The 22,195-nt window shown below is 35.4% G+C and overlaps 1 protein-coding gene across 4 annotated transcripts in view; it reads left to right on the forward strand.

Moving 5' to 3' along the window:
• Window positions 1-623: 623 nt before the first annotated feature.
• The window catches only part of pltp (phospholipid transfer protein), a 188,243-nt gene continuing 166,671 nt past the window's right edge, over window positions 624-22,195 (forward strand). For 2 of the 4 annotated variants that reach the window (XR_007439205.1, XR_007439206.1), the window contains exons 1-16: window positions 624-826; window positions 4,308-4,434; window positions 5,230-5,329; window positions 8,779-8,904; window positions 9,005-9,160; window positions 10,522-10,585; window positions 10,682-10,745; window positions 11,799-11,890; window positions 12,934-13,110; window positions 13,193-13,252; window positions 14,294-14,458; window positions 14,584-14,651; window positions 17,061-17,103; window positions 17,218-17,281; window positions 20,184-20,260; window positions 20,389-20,949. Coding sequence is in view for 2 of the 4 variants with exons in the window: in XM_049479487.1 (XP_049335444.1) it covers window positions 4,323-4,434; window positions 5,230-5,329; window positions 8,779-8,904; window positions 9,005-9,160; window positions 10,522-10,585; window positions 10,682-10,745; window positions 11,799-11,890; window positions 12,934-13,110; window positions 13,193-13,252; window positions 14,294-14,458; window positions 14,584-14,651; window positions 17,061-17,103; window positions 17,218-17,281; window positions 20,184-20,260; window positions 20,389-20,487 (1,467 nt within the window). In the remaining 2 variants the exon portion in view is untranslated. Of the gene's footprint in view, window positions 827-879; window positions 975-4,307; window positions 4,435-5,229; window positions 5,330-8,778; window positions 8,905-9,004; window positions 9,161-10,521; window positions 10,586-10,681; window positions 10,746-11,798; window positions 11,891-12,933; window positions 13,111-13,192; window positions 13,253-14,293; window positions 14,459-14,583; window positions 14,652-17,060; window positions 17,104-17,217; window positions 17,282-20,183; window positions 20,261-20,388; window positions 21,385-22,195 lie in introns of those variants that run through there. The other 2 variants (XM_049479487.1, XM_049479488.1) reach the window with 2 other exon arrangements.

Consider the following 22,195-nt stretch of genomic DNA (forward strand, 5'->3'; position numbering starts at 1 on the left):
AGTTTTTCTCTGTTGCCTGTAACCACCTACTATTACACATTTGGCAGACCTCTTAAAACCAGAAGTCCTTAAAACTAGTCTTTTACAACTTTTACAGTTTTTTTGTCTTTTCAGAATTACTTTTTACTGTTTTATTTATCTTGTCTTATTGTTTTAGTGTTTGTTTTATGTTAATATAATTCACTACGTACAGCACTTTGTTTCAGCTGTTGTTTTAAAAAGGGGGTTATATATAAAGTTGGAGTGAACATACCATTTTGAAAATGATAGTTTATAAATATTTATAAATGTTAATACATGCATGTTTAAAGACCCATGTTGCATATGTTTATTACTGATGTATTACTGTTTTAAAATTGAACAATGAAAGAAAAGCTGAAAAAAATTCTAAAATAGTTTCCCTTAATGCGTTTTTTATGCTTCTGCCTTTCCTTAAAAGCCTTTTTTGTTAGATAATGTGTGAAAGTCAGTACAACCTTCCACTCGCTCTTAAATGCCCCTTCAGCCTAAATGCTAACATACTGTGTGTTTATGAAAGAAATAACTGTCATTATTGCAACCACAAAGTCGTACGACATCAGGCAGGGAGGGGAACACCCCTTTTCCCAACCTGCCCATATAAATTCTGACGACATGAAAGGGGGAACAGAAGGAGAATGGGCTCGGAAAGGAGGAGTGAAGCAGAGGATTAAAGAGGCGAGCAGTCAGTAAAGAGAAAGCCACTGGTCAGGTCCTGAATTCTTGAGCGAAGGGACTAATCGAAGCTGTCCTTCCTCATCATCTCCATCCAGAGCTCCGGTCATCTGCTCGAGGTTTCCACACTGCTGTAAGTATTGGGTGGGAATTGTGAAAGCCTTGGGAAATAACACAGGGAAAGCTGTAGTGTTGCACAAAGGCTGCACAAAGTTTACAGCAGCACTTCAAGTTTCTTTTTTGAAAGAGCCTTTGCCACTTCAGCGGTGGCTCAGATGGAGGTGAGTGAATCTATGTAAGCTTTTATTGGTTTTATTGGTTTAAACTTTTAGAAATAGTGACAATCTTTATGTAAAAAATCTACCATAACATTTTAAGTGGTTTTAGCTATGTTTGTAGCTTTGAAGATGATTTTTTTTCTCTCAATTTTAATTTATTTGGATATTGTCTGGATTGTCTGGGCTGTAGGTTTTAGGAAACTAGGAAAGTGGCTGAATATGTGAGTTAAAACAGAATATTAGACAAAATTTGAACAATTGATTAGAACAACCAAATAAAGTGCCAGAAGAATGTCCTAAAACATTTGTCATTTGTCGTGTTAATACAGTACATCTCTAAATGTGTAGACACTTAAGTATCTTTATCTGAGTACACAACATTTGATTTTCAGGTTTGCTAGCACTGGTCCAGGTCCAACATCTTCTAAAATAATACAAAAAATAAAGCTTTCCACACTACTTAAAACCAATCTGACTTGAGAAACAAGAAAAATACTACAAAAAAAAAAAAAAACATCCCAGGAAACGGCAAAGATTTTACACTGCAAAAAATTCAATGGCAAAAACTAGATAAAATATATGCAAATTAGGACAAATATATGTATATTAAGCAAATAAAATCTGCCAATAGGGTAAGCAAAATTTTCTTAGTAAGATTTCTTACAAAAAGCAATGGCAAAGTCTCAAAATGAGTGAAGTAACGCCTAAATCAAGCAAAAAAGTCACTGTGTTTGGACACAAGAATCAGAATAACCTGATTGCTGTTTGATTATGCTTATTTTGAGTTCAAATTAATTAACATAAAGTACAAATTCTAAGAAAGAATGATTAAGATAATTATCTCTAAAATAAGCAAAATAATCTAATACTTACAATCTAATGCTTAGCAAGACAAAAAGTCTAATCAGAAAAGAAAATAAAATTTATTGCCTTAAATTGAGAAAATTTAATTTTTTTGCAGTGTACACCGAGCTCTATTGTCAGTTCCCCCCATGAGTCTTTTTAATGTTGAACAACCTGCTCCTTTCCCCCACTCCTACCAAATTGGGGGTATTACAGGGCACTGACCCAAATAGAGGACGGCTTGTTTTTGAGCTGCAGTACCCCCCACCACTCTTCACTGCAAGCACTGCTTTCCCTGCCAACTCAAAGCCTAGTGTGGAAGATGTAAACAGTTGGGTCCTCCAGTGAATCTGAATCAAACATTGAAGATAAAATCGCAAATCATGTATAAGGAGTGGGATGTAGGGCGGACAGTGGGATGTTGTAAGAACAGCTGGCCAATTTCAATGTCAGAACTTTCCAAGAACCTTTATGTATGTTCAGAATTTGTTCCACAGGGATTTGACCTTATTTCTTCACTGTACTTGATAAGGTGGTAATATATGGCAAAGGCCACTTAGAGGAGTTTCACAATGTATGTGCTGGAAGATGATTTCCAAGTAAGCATCCCTCCCTCCTTCCCAACACACACACAAATACACACAAACACACACACAACACATGCACACACAGAGAGATAGAAGAAAGTCTAAGAAAAGGGGAAGCGATTCTTTCTCCTAAAAGTGAGATTGAGTCCGTGACCCCAGAGGGCAATGAACATAATAAAGCCTCCATGGGGACTCTTTGTTTTGGTTGTGCTTTTTCAGAGGGTTATGTCTGGGTGACTGAAGACAGCTGCCCTCAGTATACTAATACACATCCACACAAAGGAACATGACATCAGAGGGACTTCAGATTAGAGATTAGAGGATTTCTGCCCAAATTACAGCTTTAAAACAAGAGTAAACTGACTGAACTGTCAGAGTTTGCGTTATTTACGTTCTACACAAAAAGAGAAACACACAACTCATTTCTTTAAAGTAAATTAATCCAATAAAAGTTTTGTTCGTCATATACACAGTCATAATATAATTACTTTAAACTAATCTGAACACACTAAACAAGAAGAATACAGAAAAATATATAATAAAGAAAAAAAAGGATATAATAAAAAATAAAAATATATCAAGATGTAATACATTAAAATAGATTAAATTAATATGAATAACTACAAATAAGGTTCAGTGGAATTTACTCATGTAAATTTTTATGAAACCAAAATATTACAAACATTTGTAATATTCATTGTCGGTATATTTTATATTTTAAACAGAAATCAATGGAAAACGTCTTAAATATAGAGCCATAACTTAAATGAAATTAAAATCTCCATGTCATGTATTAACTGTTTTTATCCTCAAGGAGAAATCTGTTATTTTCTTACTTTTGTGAGTTATTTTATTTTAAGAAGTAATACAAGTGTTAATAAAAATCATTTTAGGTTTTAATGTAAATAAAAAATAATAATAATTGAATGTAAATGAGCAAAAATACAAAAAAGAAATACATTTCATATAATAAATAAATAAAGTAACATACTTTCCCAAAATGGAGATTTCTGCCTAAACAAAAGGGTTGGTATAAAGTATTCATTGCTCAGTTATTGTGTTTGATATTCCACTGTTTAACATTTGCATTACATTTGTTTTACTACTAATTTTTGAAGACATTAGATAATGTATACAGTGTGTGTTTGAAAATGACCCAAATATCCAGAGAAAACATGACTCAGTAGTAGTTAAAAAGACCTGGCAAACCACCAAAACTCCACCCTTTAGATAAATTACAGGTAAAACTGTTACCTTTCACAGAGTGGATATGAATCTCTTAAGATCAAATCTCTTACAGAGAATGCTCCAACAGTATGAAGCACTGCCTCTATGATCGGGAGATTGCTGGTGCGAATCCCAGTCATGCAGCTTGTCATGAGAGAGCCCAATTGGTCTTTCTCTCTCTGGGTAGGTACAGTAGATGGCGCTCTTTCCCCTCATCACTCCTAGGGTGATGTGAATCAGCACACGACGTCTGTGGGGTGATGTATCTGAACCTAGTCGCTGCGCTTTTCTCTGAGTGTTAGCGATGTGATGTTACTCAGCAATGCTGCATCAGCAGCAGTTCAAAAAGAGGCGACTTCACATGTGTCGGAGGAGGCGTGTGCTAGTCTTCACTCTCCTTGTGTTGTGGCATCACTAGTGATAGAGGATATACAGCTGAGTAGCAGCTGAATGGGTAGGACAATTAGCCTGGCCAAATTGGAAGAAATAGGGAAAAAAATTTAAATTCATTTATAAACAAAAATTGATAGGAAGTTTCACAGTACTGTATGCTGTGGTCATATTAAAAAGCCATTTAATATCAACCTTGCTTTTAAGAACTGTTTTTACATTTTATTAACTGTGTTCAGCAGAACAGTCTTGACTGTTAGATCTCCATGCTTTTTGTCTCTGTGTCCAGGTCCACTGAGTCAAAATGGGAGTCTATGGAGCGGCCATCATCTTCCTCCTCCTCCCCCTTGTGGCAAAAATGTCAGAAATTCCTCCTGGCTGCAAAATCCGGATCACGTCTAAAGGCCTGGAGATGTGTAAGACTGTGACAACTAACACTCACTACACTAAACCACACACTCAAGTTACTGTACATTGAGATATTCAGGGCCCTATCGTACACCCTGCGCATGTGCTTTGCGATGCTCATTGCTTTCTTACACCCTGTTAACCTTCTATTTTAAAACCTTGTGCCTGCACCATTACAAAAAAAAGTCAGAGTTTAGAAATAAATCTATACTGATGGGTGTGGTGGTCTAGAAGTGAGGTGTGTTCAGGTAAATTTCTGGCGTGTTTCTATTTTGCAGTGGTGCGCCACTGTCTGATTAAAACCCTGACAGCAGTCAACAGTCAGCCGCTCAGTCATATCTTGTACACCCCCGCTTGTTACACACAATTAAACAGCAAATATAGTTTTTAACTCAACCTTAAACAGAATAAAGAATAAAAAAACATTGCTGGTACTTTAAATGAGCTACTGGTGTATCTTCACAGTGTGAAAGCGCAGGACAGTATCCTCTGCTGAGAAGGTCAAAAGCGCTGCACTGTTAATATACAAATGCACCAAAGTCAGAGCTCACCTGCTTCTCAAAAGGGAATGACAACTAGCACACTGATTGGTTGATTTCACGTTACGCCCAATACACACCATGCTTCATTAAGAGAATAAGTTCATGACTTTCGGGCATTTCGAGACGCGCAAGGCGTATTTTTTGCGTCCTCACGATACCAAAGACACACCAACACGCCTTAAATTAAGCTGCGTGATGCGCAATTGACCAGTGCAGGCACAATTAGCCCTCAGACTTTATGCTTTTTTCATATGTTTTCAGTGAAGCATGAGACACAGAAGTTTGTGGAGGAAGAGCTGGGACACATCACCATGCCAGAGATGCACGGCAAAGAGGGACGCTTCCAGTATTCCATTACAAAGTCAGTAACACCTCCCTGCATTTATCATTAGACTTGTAAAAATGGCATATAAATCTTCTTATCTGTGCACTAACATTTTATTTTCTCATTAAAACACTATTAACTCTATAATATTAGAATAAATACAAACCACATTAAACAAATTAAATTAATTTGCCTATGTTTAGTAGAAATAGCGATACACAATAAAATATGATATTAAATTTTAACAAAGTATAATTTTAAATTATCAGTTTCTATTTGTAACTCCTAAAAGATAGCATGCTGTATATTCATTAATCTAAGCAATAATAATTGATTCTTTTATACATATATAAGAAAACAAAAACACACATTGTGATTTGATGAACACTATTTTGTTTACTAAATAACTCCATAGGTTTTTCTTCAAAGTTTGGAATACATTAAAATAATAAAAAAAAAAACACTGAAATTAAGGTGTGTCCAAACATTTAACTGGTACTGTGCATCACAGAGATGGTACATGCATAGCAGATGCAGTCTAGTATTATGTAAATTTTTTAATAATGGTAAATCAGATGAGCTACAGGGAAAGTTAGAAAAAAAACAGGCAGGGTCAGTAACAAAATGGCAGCAATAGTAAACAACATACCAGGGAGAGAACAGGCAAAAAAAGTGTCATACACTGGGGATCCAAATAAGAGAATAGGCAAAAAAAGAATAGTCATAAAAATAAATAAGAATCAGCAACAAAAAAACATAAGTTTAAGTGCTAGGCAAAAGAGTATTCAAAAATAATTGGTTGGAAACAAAAGAGCGATAAACAAATGAAACACGAGGTAGAAGAGTTAGTAACTAGATTCAATACTGGGCAATGTGGTATTTATACTAGCAGGATCAGGTGTGTATAATCAGAAGCTTGGCGAGTTAGAATACTGTAGCGTCATATGATCAGCAGAGTCTGGAAGGTCTAGTGTAAGTGTATGCTGGGAGTTGGAGTCTTTAGTGTGTGTATCAGAGTTCATGGCAGGCAGACTGAAAACATCAGGACTGACACTGATGGAATTAAACACATTCATTGAGGACGCTGGATAGAGCCATCCAGGAGAAATCTGGAACCAAATTTTGTTCTTCAGACTAGAAAATGACATTTATCCCTTAAACCAGTTTAATTACACTTTCAGCAAACTCAATTATAACACTCACATGGTGAGTCAGGTTCACTGCAAATGAAATTGTATACTATAAAATGTCTAGACAGAAAATGTGTGGAATCAACCAGAAGTTAAAAATAATCTAAAAAAAAGTAACTACATTTAATTCACAGAAAAGTGTTGTTCAGATAAGATCTTGGTGAACAAAATAAAGAAGAATAAATAAATAAATAAATAAATAAAAGTCACATAGGCAGCTAGAATAGAACAATTTTTTAGTAAAATTTCTTAAAATAAGCAATCACAAAGTCTCAAAATGAGTAAGGTAAAACCTAAATCAAGCAAAAAGCACAGTTTTTTTTGCCTTAAATTTGGAGACAGAAATCAGAATAACTTGTCTGGGGACATTTTGTTCTTACTTTGAGTCAAATTACCCAAAAAAGGGTGAAAATGTTGTTTGAAAAAGACTGATTTACAACATTATGACCAATACGTACAATACTAAGTAAGCCAAAACATTTTACCAGAGGAAAAGATAAGATCTCTTGCCTTGAAATTTGAAGTCACTTACTTAGATTGTGTTTTTTTGCAGTGTGCATATTGCACTTTTAAGAAATACACATCATTCAATTAATGTGGTAGTGATTGTCATGTAAATAAGCGAAATAATCTTACACTTACAGTGTTTAGTAAGATAAAAAAATTGTATCAGAGAAAAAAATAAGAAATTACTTTAAATTAGATCATTTAATTTCCTTATATTTACTTTAATTTTCTTATATTCGCGGTGCAGCAAATGCAGCTTAATTTACTGTAGAATCTTCAGTGAAGGCAATGGCCACTTACTGCTATAGAAAAGGAGAATTAACTGAGGTGAACAGCTTCACTGTTAATAACAGTAAGTGAGGTTTGTGGTTGATAGTCTAATTTATCCCAAACTGCTGTTTTAAATAATTTATGAGTTTGTTATAAACAGTGGGAGATCAGGGACAGAACCCACTGTCAGAGTAGGAGTGATGATACAAAGGAAGATACTGTTTGCTGATTTAACAAGGCCACAAAAGATCATTGTTTTGAGATGACTCCCCCCACATAATTACAGTGTGGGACATTGGCTGTTTCAACTGCATGACATACTGGAGCTAGAAATATAACTTCACTCTGAGCGGGAAGATTTGTGTAACTTCAATTCTTCCAATGTGGGGTTGCACAATATATATGTAGCTCTGGAAAAAAATAAGAGACCACTTAAAAATAATGAGTTACTTTAATTTTACCAAATTGAAAACCAAAATGAATGATTACAAGCCATCAAACCAAGCTGAACTGCTGACATTTTTGCACCAGGAGTGGTGTAAAGACAAGTTATCTAAAAGCAGTGTGTAAGACTGGTGGAGGAGAACATGCCAAGATGCATGAAAACTGTGATTAAAAACCAGGCTTATTCCACCAAATATTGATTTCTGAACTCTTCAAACTTTATGAATATAAACTTTTTCTTTGCATTATTTGAGGTCTGAAAGCTCTACATCTTTGTTTTTTTAGTAATTTCTCATTTACTGCAAATAAATGCTCTAAATGACAATATTTTTATTCTGAATTTGGGAGAAATGTTGTCCATATGTACACATACTCAACATTGCTGGATGTGCAATCTTACTCTTTACATGACAATTTTGACCACATTAATAATTATATATACCCAATATCATTTATTTTACTACAAATATTGATACACCGGTTAACATTATTACGATCATGACATGATGAATCATTGATGTCTAGTGAAATTCCTGTTTTCCTTAAAATCACAATACGTAAACTGCTATAAACAAGTGAACATAAGTGAAATTATTATCTAAATCTTAAGAAAGCTTACTAAGAAAAAATAGCTCACCCCATTGGCAGCTTTTTTTGCTTAATATAAGCATATACAATTCACATACTGTATATTATTTACATATATTTTATCATCTTTTTTGCAGACCTATTTTTGGCAGTATATCACAGAACAACAAAATATTGCACTGCCCCTTTTTCCAATATTGTGTCCTAATCTGTTATCTATTAGTATTATTTGTTTTAGATTTATGACATTTGTCTTATTCAAAGTAATATACATATGAATCATGTTTCTTTCATTGGTAGGAGAATGTAGAATTAGGAGTCTTGCCCAAGGTGTAGCATGGTGTTCTGGACCTGCAAGGTCATCATAAATAAGAGATGTATCTATTCCAGACTAGCAGCCTTCTCTCTGGAAACCTCATGAATATGGAACCTTAGATAAGAGAAGAAGCTTCTAATCATAATCCTGTGTTTCTAACTATCTCACAGTGTGAAGATTACAGAACTAAACTTGACAGCTGCTTTAGGGTTCCAGCCCACATCCGGACTGCTCTTTGAGGTGCACAACTCATCCATCACCGTAAACTTCCAGAGACGCATCCTCTACTGGTTCTTGTAAGTTTACTATTTTATATATTAGCTGGCACTAATAAACATTTCCAAATACTAAGGTATTCTTTCTGACACCCTTTCTGATTTTTATTTCCTCCATAAGCATTGATGAGGGTCCCATTAATGCCTCTGCAGAAGGCGTGAACATCCACACTGCTCTGGAGCTCGCCAAAGACGAGCTGGGTCGTCTAAAGATCGCCAACGCCAGCTGTGATGCTTCCATTGCCAAGATGAGGGCCAAGTTTGGCGGGACTCTTGGGTACTAAACACTCCTCCATAAATCACTTTTTTTTTGCTACAAATGAGCCATCGCATAAATGATCCCGTTAAAAATGGGTATTCTGCTGGGTTAAAAGATAGGATATTTAGTATGAGTTTCTATATCTTAACTAGTGAAGTCATCTTAAATGTTTATATATCTAAAATATATACTATATATAATCGTAAGACCACTAAATCAATAGTATATAAGAATTGTAACTGATTCTATTTACTAAAGGCAGATATTTTTGCTTAATTCAGGAAATAACATAATTTAGTTTTTTGACAAGAAATAATTCTTAAAACAAGGAAAAATATCTTCCAATGGAATAAGATGCTTCCAGTTGGTTAAATTACTTACAACACAGAGAAAATGGTTAGAAATAAGTATCAAATATAAACTTATTAAATATAACATAAAATTCAGTCAAAAATGCCAAAATAAGAAGTTTAGTATATTTTAACTAAATATGAGCGATAAAGATTCCAATTTTTGCTAGACAGACAGACATTAATCCTAGTCCCAGACTATTAATGGGTATTCTGCTGGGTTAAAAGTTAGGATATTTAGTATCAGTTTCTGTATCGTAGGTAGTGAAATCACCTTAAATGTTTATATATCTAAAATATATGTATTTTAAGACCACTAAATCAATATTATAAGAATTGTAATTTTATTCAGATTATATGTATATTTTTGCTTAAATCAGAAAATACCATCATTTACTTTAGAAAATAATTCTTAAAACAAGTGAAAGATGTCTGCTAATGCAATAATATGCTTTCAATAGATAAAATTACTTAAAAAAAGTTAGAAATAGGTATAAATATAACTTGATGAAAATGAAATAAAAAAAATAGATATTTAACATAGATATAAAAGTTAAAGATTCAATTTTTTGCAAAACAGACAGACATTAAGCATGGTCATAAACTATATTTTCTTTTCAGTGGAAAATCTTCATGTAAAGTAGTTTAATACTAGTTTTATTCCCTACTTGGGAAATAAAACTTGGTTTGATATATCTAAAAGCTCACAGAAAAGTTAAAAATTAATACATTTAAAGGGTTCTGAATATGAAGGTCTAAAACACTGTTTTATGATATTTTTGATAGGGAGACATAAAGATGTGATTACAGACTCGCCCCTGGTTCATTGGTCATTTTGATAGTGAATAAAATGTCTTTTTTAGTATTGTAAATGGTGGATTAAAAACAAAAAAAAAACGTTTAAAACTCTCCCCAAAACTAAGTCTTTCAAGCTATATGTGTATTTGTTAACAATGTAAGTGAATTAGCAAAATCCTGACTAAATTTAAGCTTTACATGTTCATTAAAAAAAACCCTTCATGTGTGCAGGAGGGTTTATGACTTCATCGCAACTTTCCTGACCACGGGGATGCGCTTCCTCCTAAATCAGCAGGTTTGTTCTTCATGATTATGAAGTCTGTCTTCGTTTTCATATCTATACAGTTTCAAACACTGAATAATATTGACTCAGTGTGTATATTTATTTTAGATCTGCCCTGCGCTGAATCACGCTGCGCTTGTGCTAGTCAACCAACTACTGGAGACAATTCCAGGTAACACACTAGCACTAACACTTTGTGTTTTTCTATTTTAAAACGAACAAATGATCAAACACAAAGTTCAGTACACACATCTAACCCTGACAGCAGAGAACATTGAATAAATGCAAATTTCTTGGTTGCATTAAATCCTTTAAGATTGATACTTCAAAAACAATCTTAAAACAATCTTTATTTAACATTACTTAATAGACATAATCAGTTAATGTTGAAATTCTGACATTGAATCAACATTCGATTTAAAATGAGGCGCTGCCAGTATGATCGGGAAATCGCTGGTTCGAATCCCGGTCATACAGCTTGCCATCAGCTGCCGGAGCCCTGAGAGAGCACAACTGGCTATGCTCTCTCTGGGTGGTTACAGTAGATGGTGCTCTTTCCCCTCATCACTCCTAGGGTGATGACGATCAGCACAAGGCATCTGTGAGCTGATGTATCGGAACAGAGTCGCAATTCATTAGCGATGGATAAATGAACGTTGATCCAACAGCCTTTTGCCATCTGGGAAGTCAATCCTACAATAAATGTTAGCATGATAACCTTTACCTTCATGTTAACAGCACATGCTAAAGTCTGTCTGATCGAAAACCCACTTATAAATGTTTAGACAAGAGCAACTCAAACTAAGGGACTGCTGTTGGATGGACAGAATCTACTGTAAGTTATGACTCGAGTACTTACAATATTAGCTCATGCTTTAGAGAGTGAAGTTAAGCAACTGGTGCTGGAATAAGAGAAAGGCTTAATCCAAAAATATGATCTGTTTCGTTATAAACACTCTACAAGTTAAAATAATACCATTGCTGCTCTGTTTGTAGCTGTGCTGTTACTTATATGTAGCGATACATGTAATACATGGATAGCTTCGGTTACAGTGCGTTACCGGCTGATAACGGCACTCATAGAACGCCTCCCAGCCAATCACATTGCAGGGTTGGAACTAACTGTGGTATAATACCTATTACCTACTTGTATATCTATGTAAGGATTTGTAAAGTTGTGTCTAAAGACATTAACTCTGAGCTGCTTGTTTGTGTTTTTGTGTAGTGCGTGCGGAGGTGGATAGCTATGTGGGCATTGATTATTCACTCTTGAGCGACCCTGTGGTTACTGGCAGCAGTCTTGATATGGATTTCAGGGTGAGTACTTTATTATGATCCTTTTATTCAAATTATTTTAAAATGTAAAAAAAAAGATAATTGTAAAAAAGTAATTGAACAGTTTTGTTTTTAAGCAATATTTTCATGTTTTCTTTATTTGTTTTATTTTCGAAAAAGCAAATAGTGTGGCTGTGACCTTTCTATAGTTAGTGTATGCAGTATTTATAACATTTCTAATTATTGTCAGAATATTAAAGGATTTTAAAACATTTTTTCAGATGATTTCAGATTATACTTACCTTTAGAAATGATGCTTGTAACTCAATAGAATGGCAATAGGGTAAGGCTGGATACATCAGCATTAGCTGCTAACTGCAGTGCTAACTCTTTCGGCGTTCAGAGGTAAGTATAGTGGACTTACTAGTCTGCATGTTTGCCGTGTTAAAACAAGCTACTTGGGATGAACCGCTAGCTGATAGCGCCCTGGGTTACTGGAATACTCAGGGTTCCTCAGTCTAGCACTATTGGGTGGCATTTATGTCCTGTTAGCGGCTAATGCTAATGCTGCTGCACTCAGCCTTAGTGCTGGAACAACTTCACTGAAAACTCACCCTTAGACACAATATTGGAAATCTAAGCTTACTGTTAATAAATGGAAGCACTTTACTCACCCAAATAAACATTTTCAGGAGAGAAATCTGTGTAGATTCCCATCCAGTGCCCGTTCGACTTTTAATTTTTTATTTATTTTTTGGTAATATTATAGTTTTGTTAATGGCAACACCCTTATTCACTTCAATGTAGGCATCCTTACTAGTGTCACTTAATGCGCCTTATAGTCCAGTGCGCCTTATAGTGCAAAAAAAGGGGGAAGTGTGGGCAGATAGACATAAAGTCTAAGCATTTCATGCATTTCAGCTGCAGTTTGAAAAATACGTTGGCTGTACAAAGTTACGGAGGCTGTTGTTGTCATGTGGTGGAAAAAATCAGAAATAAAAATTTAATTTATTTCACATTATTTTCCTGATTCTTATTGTGACTTGTGCATGATGACTGACAGTATCTGTGATCTCTCTCTGCAGGGCATGTTCTACAATTTGCACAATCTGAACGATACTCTGACAAACTACGCTGGGAATCCTGTAGTGAGAGAGTACGACCGTATGATCTATCTGGCTCTCTCTGAATATTTCTTCGACAGTGCACTCTACTCATATTTCAAAGGAGGGGTGTTCACGATGCACATAGCAAACGACAGAGTAAGATACCTTCCAAAGATTTGTTTTTCCCTTCAGTCTGGTGCTCTGAATAACAGAAACTTGTTGAAAATGTTCTCTATAGATGCCCAAAGACCTGGAGATGCTTCTCAGGACCACCTACTTTGGAGCCATCATGATGTTGGTGAGACCTTTTGCCATTTGTTTCTGTTTTTTTGTCAGATATTCAGATACCATCTTAAGATATACTGATCAGATTATTACAGTATTGTTCTTCATTGTCTTGTCACATTTTGGCCTAGCCACTCCAAGTAAAATGAAGACTTCAATAATTTGAAATTAATAAAATAATGTCTGTATCTGGCTGATTCCACTTAAAGCCACTTAACTGAGAATAGCCCCATATTACAAATTGTCAAGGCATTTTGGGACAAACAACCAATGGCCAAAATTGGAGTAAAATCTCACGAACAAGCTAGTTTATGCTTAACTGCAATAGAAGCACGAAAATCATTATTTGAAAGTGTTTACAGTACATCTCCCTTATTTTCTGACTTGCCATGGACAATAGTTACAGATCCCTCCCTCAAACGAGGTCTGCTGGCTAATCCTGCTGTTTACTGTCTGAGGTTCTCAACCAGCAGACCTTAATAGCGTTTCTGACACTAATCTAGTGGGTTGGGCTCTAGTGGGGGTTGCTGGGTGAGGGGTGGTGCCAGGGTGGTTTAATTTCCTTATCGTGACATCACAACAAGGGAGCATCCAAATGGCTCATAGAAGCATATGACTCCTGACACCAAACTCTTTCTTTAGCCCTATCCAGGCGGGATTAGTTTCTCAGGGGGTCCTGTAATATTTTTCTCTTTTATGGGGGTCCTCTGTGATTTTATTCCCGTCCGGAACGACCATGTATGTGTTTTTCTCAGCCGTCCTCTGAGAAAATTACAGGCTGAATTATCTACTGTTTTTCTCTGAACTCCGTGCTCCTCCGGTTATTTTAGTCCCGTCCAGACGCACATCTCTAAGTTTCGTCACCTTGCGTTTAATAAAATAGCTATTAGTCTACTGCCACGCACTGTAAAATATTTTTCACAGACATCCCCCTGAGAAACTAATCCCATACAGATAGGTCTTTCTAAGTGTTTATAGGGGCATATGGAAATACAAAAAGAGGCCCAAATGGAAATACAAAAAGATAATATGTCCCTTTTAACCCACATTACAGAACCCAGCTCTCATGGAGGCTCCAATCTCACTGGAGCTGGAGGTCACCTCCGCCCCGACCTCTACCATCAAGACCTCAGGAGCCAGTGTACTTGTTCACTCTGGGGTCAGAGTGCTGGCTCTTCCTCCAGGAAAGCCACCCATTCAGCTCAGTAGTATGACTATGGTAAGGATGCTTCATTAGACACTTCTCTTGAGCCATGTGCTCCTCTTTTACCTGCTAACCTGAGAAGCTTATGTTCTTTAAAGTGAGTTGACTAAATGAATTTCATTGCTGTTTCCGGCTGGCAGGAGTCTAAATTCAATGCCAAGGTTTCCATGAAGGGGAAGAGACTGGCCATTTATCTAGATCTGAGAAGGTAAGTACTAAAATACTTTTTTCTTCTATAATTAATTAGATTTACATTGTGTTTAGTTATACATAGTCTAGTCAGAATATTATGTGCTAATCACTGCTGTGCTGAGAATAATGAGCCTCCACCAGAGGAGGAAAGTTATGTATTACATTTACTCAAGTTACTGTAATTGAGTAGATTTTATGAGTAATTTGTAATTTTTAAAGTAGTTTTTAAAATAGGTAATTTTACTTTTACTCAAGTACATTCTGACACAAGAGATTTACTTTGCTACATTGGAAAACTCCCAATTACTAAGTAAAAAAAAATGCTGGGGGAAAAAAAACAATTGTCTGAATAAAAAAAAAATGGCACGGATGCGCCGGCGCACAGATGCTCGAGCATGGAATAACGAGGCAATAACGTCCTCATGCAATACAAAATGTGCCCCGCCGGACAGAGCGGTCAGCTTTCAAAACTTCCACATCAAACCTGCGAAAGCATGTGGTGGTAAATATTTATATCATTAAACAATCTGCTTAAATGTTAAAAAAACATGTAAATATCAGTTAAAGCATAGCAATGGCAAGTTAAAAAATAATAATGAACTGTAAAACTATAAAATTACAGTTTATATTCACCTATATGACCATAACTTTTTAATAGTAATGAAACAAAGTGGATCATAGAAACCTATACCACTTGTTTTATGGGGAGGTCTGAACAAATACTGCCTGAAAGATCCAAATTATTATGTATAATAATAGTTCATTAAAAACAATTTAATTTATGATTTGTTTTCACTTTTTCACATCAAATAATTAAAAGTAACTATGTAACTTTTACTCAAAGTACATTTTAAATTGAGTACTTTTTACTTTTACTCGAGTAGATTTTTAGATGGGTACTTTTACTTGAATTTTATCAAAGTAAAGGTACTTTTACTTAATTACAATTTTTCAGTACTTTTTCCACCTCTGGCCTCCACCCAAATAATAATAATAATAGCAGCTCTGTGGTGTTTTTTCTCTCCTGTGTGGTCCTGAGTATTATAGAACTATAGAATTGAAGTCTATACACCAGAAGTACATCAAAAATCTCCTACATACATTACATTTAAAAACTTACAATAATGGGTTAAATAGCAATAGAGGACATACTGTAGAAGTCCAAGGCAAAATGTTTTTGTGTATTGTTTTGTGGAAGGTAGATGTATGATATATAAAAACAGTCTGGATTGCTTTGTGTGAATGTTTGGTAAAGCTAGGTGATGTTCACTGGAGAAGATCAGCGGCCGGGAAGTAACATAACGCATTTAGGAGCGAGTTCAAGTAGGAAGGAGCCTATTCTGTCATTACCTTGTAGGCGATTGTAAGGGCATTGATTATAATGTGTAGCATTAGCAGCAACCAGTAGCCAGTGAAGCTCAATAAGCAATGGAGTGATTTTGGCCAGGTGGAACACAGCAAAAAGCAAGTGTTAAATTAACTCCCACAGAGTTGATTTTAACTCTTTTTCAGGGTTTATATAGCTCCACACTCTTTGGAGTTAAATCAACACTTTCAAAATAGTTCAACATTTAACACCTTGCCAGAGTTCCTTTTTAACTCACATTTGTATTTCCTTAACTGCCTAAATTGTTACACTAACACTGGAAAGAGTTAAAAAAAATTATAAATGAGAAGAAGATTAGTCAATTAATATGACTTTTTATTATTTAATTATTATTCAGGACAGGTTAGGGGGTAATTTTCCATTGTATTTCTTAATGCATTACCAACACTTTATCACAATGTACTGTACAGACGGTGGTAACTTGCTCTTATAGCCTACAATATATTGGCTAGACAAACAACCTTTAAACAAAATATAACACAATACCCAATGGAAGGTAGCCCTGGTGGACAAGATTTCACACTGATGGTAAGTTAGGATCTGGGAAACACACCCATTATGCAAATAACGTGTTTAACTGGGCGGGGTTTAATTAAATCTCTGTGGAGTTGGCCAGTGTTTATTGGGTTTAGTGGGATTAACACTGAAATATTCAACTCTGTTAAATAACTCCAACACTGAACACCATTTAAATCTGAATGAGTTAAAATTACACTTTGAGAGTGAAAATCAACTCTCAGCTGTTTAACTCTGAAATTTCAACTCTCCTGTTTTTGCTGTGAACGTTAGTATGGCATTGCAGTAGTCGAGGCGTGGGAGGATCACTGCTTGTATCAGGAGTTGGGTGGCCTGTTGCATTGGAAATGGTCAAATCTGTCTGATGTTGAAAAGCGCAAAGCGGCAGGATCGAGCAACTAAGGAAACATGGTGGAAACAAAGGATTAGTTGGTTATAAACCATAACACCCAGGTTCCTAGCAACCTGGAACTGATAAGGTGGTTATAATATTGTGATTGGAATACTTTTGTCTGTTGCCAGGTTTAAAATCTTCTCAAACCAGTCTGCTCTAGAATCATTAGCGGTGAGAAATATTTTTTATATTAATTTTTTTTATGTTTTTGCTTTGAGAGTATAATAAAGACTTAAGGAATTGAGCATATATCGATTAATGGTTGGATCTACACACTCTTTCTAGCTGATTCCACTCCAAGCTCCACTGAAGACTATGCTGCAAATCACTGTGGTTCCTCTCATCAACAGTAAGTGAAACTCAGAGACCTGATCATTAGTTTCCATGTGGAAGTTGTTCACTCAATGAACTTTTAGACATATTTTTGTTTTGTGACATGGTGACTCATCATGCTGAAAGTGACTTTTAACCAAAAGTGTGCAAAAAAAACAAGCCAGAACTTTTGAAACAATGTAGGTTGGTAAAAGTGTGCCCACTGCAGCCTCAGCTTTGTGTTCTTAACTGAAAGAAGTGGGACACTTTGTGACTGTTTGCTGTTGTAGCCTATCTGCCTCACATTCTGGTGTATTTCGAACAGTATTTTACCCACAAAAATGTCTTAATTCAATGACTATTTAAGAGACAGATTCAACAATACCACAGGTCCTTATTCAACTTTTACTAGTCTATCCATAAGCCTGTTTTTATACCCATTACTGTGCCTGAAATAATGAAATTAAAGAGCCACTAAACTGTAAACCATAACTTTTCAATTAATAGCTGAAGTTGTTCCTATGATGTAATGAAACATAACAGTCCTGCTTAAAATTTTTAGAAACATTTCCTAACCTTTAAAAAAAAACGCTTTTATTTTGGCAATTTCTGCCTCTGCAGTGCCCTCTCAGGTTCAACTGGCGAGGATGATGTGTCCGCGTACTTTGGTACGCGGACACATCACAATATGCAAATCAGTCAATCAATAATACCCCCACCCCCCTGCTGACATCCAACCATCTGGGTCTCATTGCTACCAGAGACTCAGAGAATCAGCTCTCCCTCCTGCCCCGCCTCTAAACCCATACATCACCACACAATTTCTCACCAACAATGATTTAATGGATGCATTTTACTTTTTATTTCAAGTGTACCCAACTGTTACTTAAAATAAATAAGAGAAATCTTACTCATAATATAACATTGTTTAGTAGAATATTAATTTAAAATGGCCTAGGGTTAATTTCGAGGGCATATAAAATGATATATATTCCCCTAACGATCATTTCATTTCACAGTAGAAACAGCGACAGGTAAACTAATAATTTATGTTAAATTGTTAAATGTGAAAACTAGCACATACCACACCAACTACGATACATGTGAAGCAGAAAGGTACCAGATCCCCAGCTCTGATACTTCTGCCAACAGACACCTGTGCTGACCAACCATGTGCTGAAGAAATGCTGTAACTCCACCCAGAGTGAGCAATTGTGCTCTCTCAGACTCCGGCTGCTGATGACATGCAGCATAGCGATCTGGAGATTATAGTAACAGTGGCTTAATCAGCTTAATCAGACGTCCCTGAGGATGAAAATTTTGAAATCGAATGACTAAATAAAACCAAAAAATGGCTGTGACTGTCAATATAGCACAGATTAACCAGAAACAGTGTCTGCAACTTGTTATTCAGCCTTGATGACCTTGAAAGGCTCCACCCTGTCTGCTTAAACAGATATCTCAAGATAAGCACCATCAGGGTCTTATCTCTTGTCATCATGTTCTTTTGTTGGAAACAATCTACATCAGTCTACATACGTCCAAGAACCTTTCAGTGTCTTTAAGTCTCTAAAAAAGGTAAATGAGAAGAAACTGGAGGGATGCACAAAGGTGGTCTGGCCTGTATATGACTTTAAACTGTACAGAAAGTGGGAATGGCAAACTAAAAAGAGGTTAGGAGGATGTCATTCAGATAGACTGATCCTACTTCTTCATTTTCAGTTCTGTCTAACTAATGAATGTGAATACTTTTAATAATTTGCCTAACCTAAACTTGATATCAAACAAGTAAAGCAAGTTGATATTTTAAGTAACACTGCTCATCACCCTGAACACAACATACCTACTGTGAAACATGGTGGTGGTAGCATCATGCTGTAGGGAAGCTGGTTAAAGTTAATGTGAAGATGAATGGAGATAAATACAGGACAATTCTGGAAAAAAGAAAACCTGTTGAAGGCAACAAAAGACTTGAGACTGGGAAGGAGAATCACCTTCCAGCAAGACGATGACCCTAAACATACAGTCAGAGCTACAGTGGAATGATTGAAATCAGAGAATGTTCATGTGTTAGAATGATCCAGTCTTAAATCGCATTGCGCTTCTGTGGAGAGACATGAAACCTGCTGTTCACAGACGCTCTCCATCCAACGTGGCTGAGCTCCAGCTGTTTTATAAAGAAGAATGAGCATAAATCTCAGTCTCGAGATGCGCAAAGCTGGTAGAGACAAACCCTAAAAGACTTGTAGCTGTAATTGCAGGGAATGGTGGCTTTACTACGTGCTGATCTAAGAGGGGATGAATACTTTTGCACGACACACTTTTCAGATTTTTATTTGATAAAACATTTTTAAAACCATGTATCATTTTCATTCCACTTCACAATTATGCAATACTTAGTGTTTGTCTATCACTTAAAGTCTCAACAAAAAATTAAATTAAAGCAGCACTAGGTAGGATTTTCTTGATTTTTGATCTTTTTAAAGAAGTAAAATTACAGCTTGAAACTCACTGCAGCGCTGCATTGAGGTGTAATAGGAGGAATAGCGGTGCTCTCGTGTCTGTGCCGGAGCTCCTCTGAGAAGCTCCTCTCGCTCGTGAGAACTGCGACCTGCTTTCCGACCTTTAGTTCTAACACTTCTACAAGGACTACTGGTTCATTCTTTACAAACAAACAAACATACAGACACTCTGGCAGAAGCTGGAAAGAGACCGAATATGTCTGTGAAAGCCAGAAAACGAGAAAGGGAAACTAATCCGCCTGAAACATTTATTACACTCTACAACTGTAGGGGGAGCCCACGAGCACAAAATCTCAATTCCTACCTAGTGGAGCTTTAAGTTTGTGAATAATACACTGTATATAATGTTGCCTAACCTAAATATCAAACAAGTAAAGCAAGCTAATATTTTTGTATATGTTCTGTTTTCTATGTAAGATTATACTAAGAGAGGTGTGCGGATCCCTCTGCCTGACGGGATTGACTTCATCGAGGAGGTGGTGGAGTACCACAATGTAAGTCATGAGCCGAATTTCCATGAGATTTGTACTAATGCCATTTAATACCTTCCAATATAGAGTTTAAAACCTGCAATTTATAACTCAAATAATATTTTTTTTTCCATTAAATTTCGATTATTCAGGGCTACATCATCGTAGGAGCCAACCTGCATTTCACCAGCGGTCTGAGGGAGCTGATTGCAAAGAAGATGTCTGGAGAAAGTGAAGCTGAGGAGCAGTAATGAATGTTTCACCATCCTTTTTTAAATGATCTGTTTTCTATATTCACTGATTATAATAGATGCTTAACACTACAGGCAATGACGCCATCAGATACTGCAGACTGTGCCAAATAACACTAGAAATGTTGTATTATTGTACTACATTTATCCTTCAATTGTATGTGCACATGCTTTCTGATAGGATGTATTACTACTGTACTCATCACGCGAACATCTGCAGAAAAAAACATTAAATATCATTAAAAAGTTACTTTATTTCAGTAATTCAAGAATTAAAAAAAAAAGAATTTAAAAAAAAGTTCAAAATGTGAAACTCCTATTATATTTTGGCTTACAGCCAATGAAAACCTTAAAATCAGGGTCTCACAAAATTTGAATATTATATAAGACCAATTTGTAGTTCTGGCAGTGTGGGCAGTGTGCCAAGTCCTGCTGGAAAATGAAATCCGCATTTCCATAAAAGTTGTCAGCAGAGGAAAGCATGATTTTCCGGGAAAACACTGCACTGACATTGGACTTGATATACACAGTTAAAATAGATCTCTCTGTGTGTAATACATCTACATAATATATGAGTTTTACATTTTGAACAGAATTACTGAAATAAAGTAACTTTTCAATGATATATATATTTTTTTTTTCTGTAGATGCACCTGTATTCTTGCTGGTTAAGAAGGACTGAGATTGATTATATTAGAATTCAGTAGCTTGTGCAAAAGATATACTGAATGTTTTGTTATTTTTTGTACTTTTTATAATCTATATCTGATTTTACACATTTCTATCCTTGATTGATTTTGCTTTAAGGGTTAACAGTCTGAGAAAAGTGTAAGTATGTATCTATAGAGTAAATGTATGGTTTAAATAAAAACTAAAACTTGATCCGCTCACACTACAGCTAACCTATATTAATTTGGATTATTCGTTTACTGTGCAGAAATGCTTTAAAAAAAAAAAAAAAAAAAAAAAAAGACAAAAGATTATTTGAAAGATGCCAGAAAAAGATCAATTTTGGTTTCACAAAGACTTTTGTAAAAAAAAAAAAAAAAACGTTTGTGATTTATTTTTAAACTGTTAAGAATAGAAAGATTTTTTTTTACATATTTGGATCTCTTATTAGATGTTAAATACTTGACAAAACAAGTCAAGATAACTTTAGTCATTAAAATAGTTTTAGAAACACATTACGTTTGTGTGCTCCTAGTTTATTTATGCTGATAAACACCAACATTTATAAAAATTACATTTTTGCTTTCAACCAACCGTATGCACACAATAAAATGAAAGCCTTAAGAAATGTGTTTTCACAGTTGTACTAGATTCTAGATTGTATTAGATGTAATAGATTCTTTGCTGACAATTAATAAATAAAGTGAGCGAGCATCAGATTGAAATACAGCTCTGAAAAAGAAATTAAAGATTAAAAAAATGAGTTTCTTTGATTTTACCAAATTGAAAACTTCTGAAATATATTAAAGAGAAAGATTGAAGATTACAAGCCATCAAACCAAACTGAACTGCTTGAATGTTTGCACCAGGAGTAAAGCAGCATGAAGTTATCCAAAAGCAGTGTGTAAGACTGGTGGAGGAGAACAAGATGCATGAAAACTGTGATAAAAAAAACAAACAGTTATTCCACCAAATATTGATTTCTGAAATATTATTGGAGGTCTAAAAGGTCTGCATCTTTTTTGTTATTTCAGCCATT

Source organism: Astyanax mexicanus, chromosome 5 (genome assembly GCF_023375975.1).
Source record: "Astyanax mexicanus isolate ESR-SI-001 chromosome 5, AstMex3_surface, whole genome shotgun sequence".
Taxonomy (NCBI): Eukaryota; Metazoa; Chordata; class Actinopteri; order Characiformes; family Acestrorhamphidae; genus Astyanax; species Astyanax mexicanus.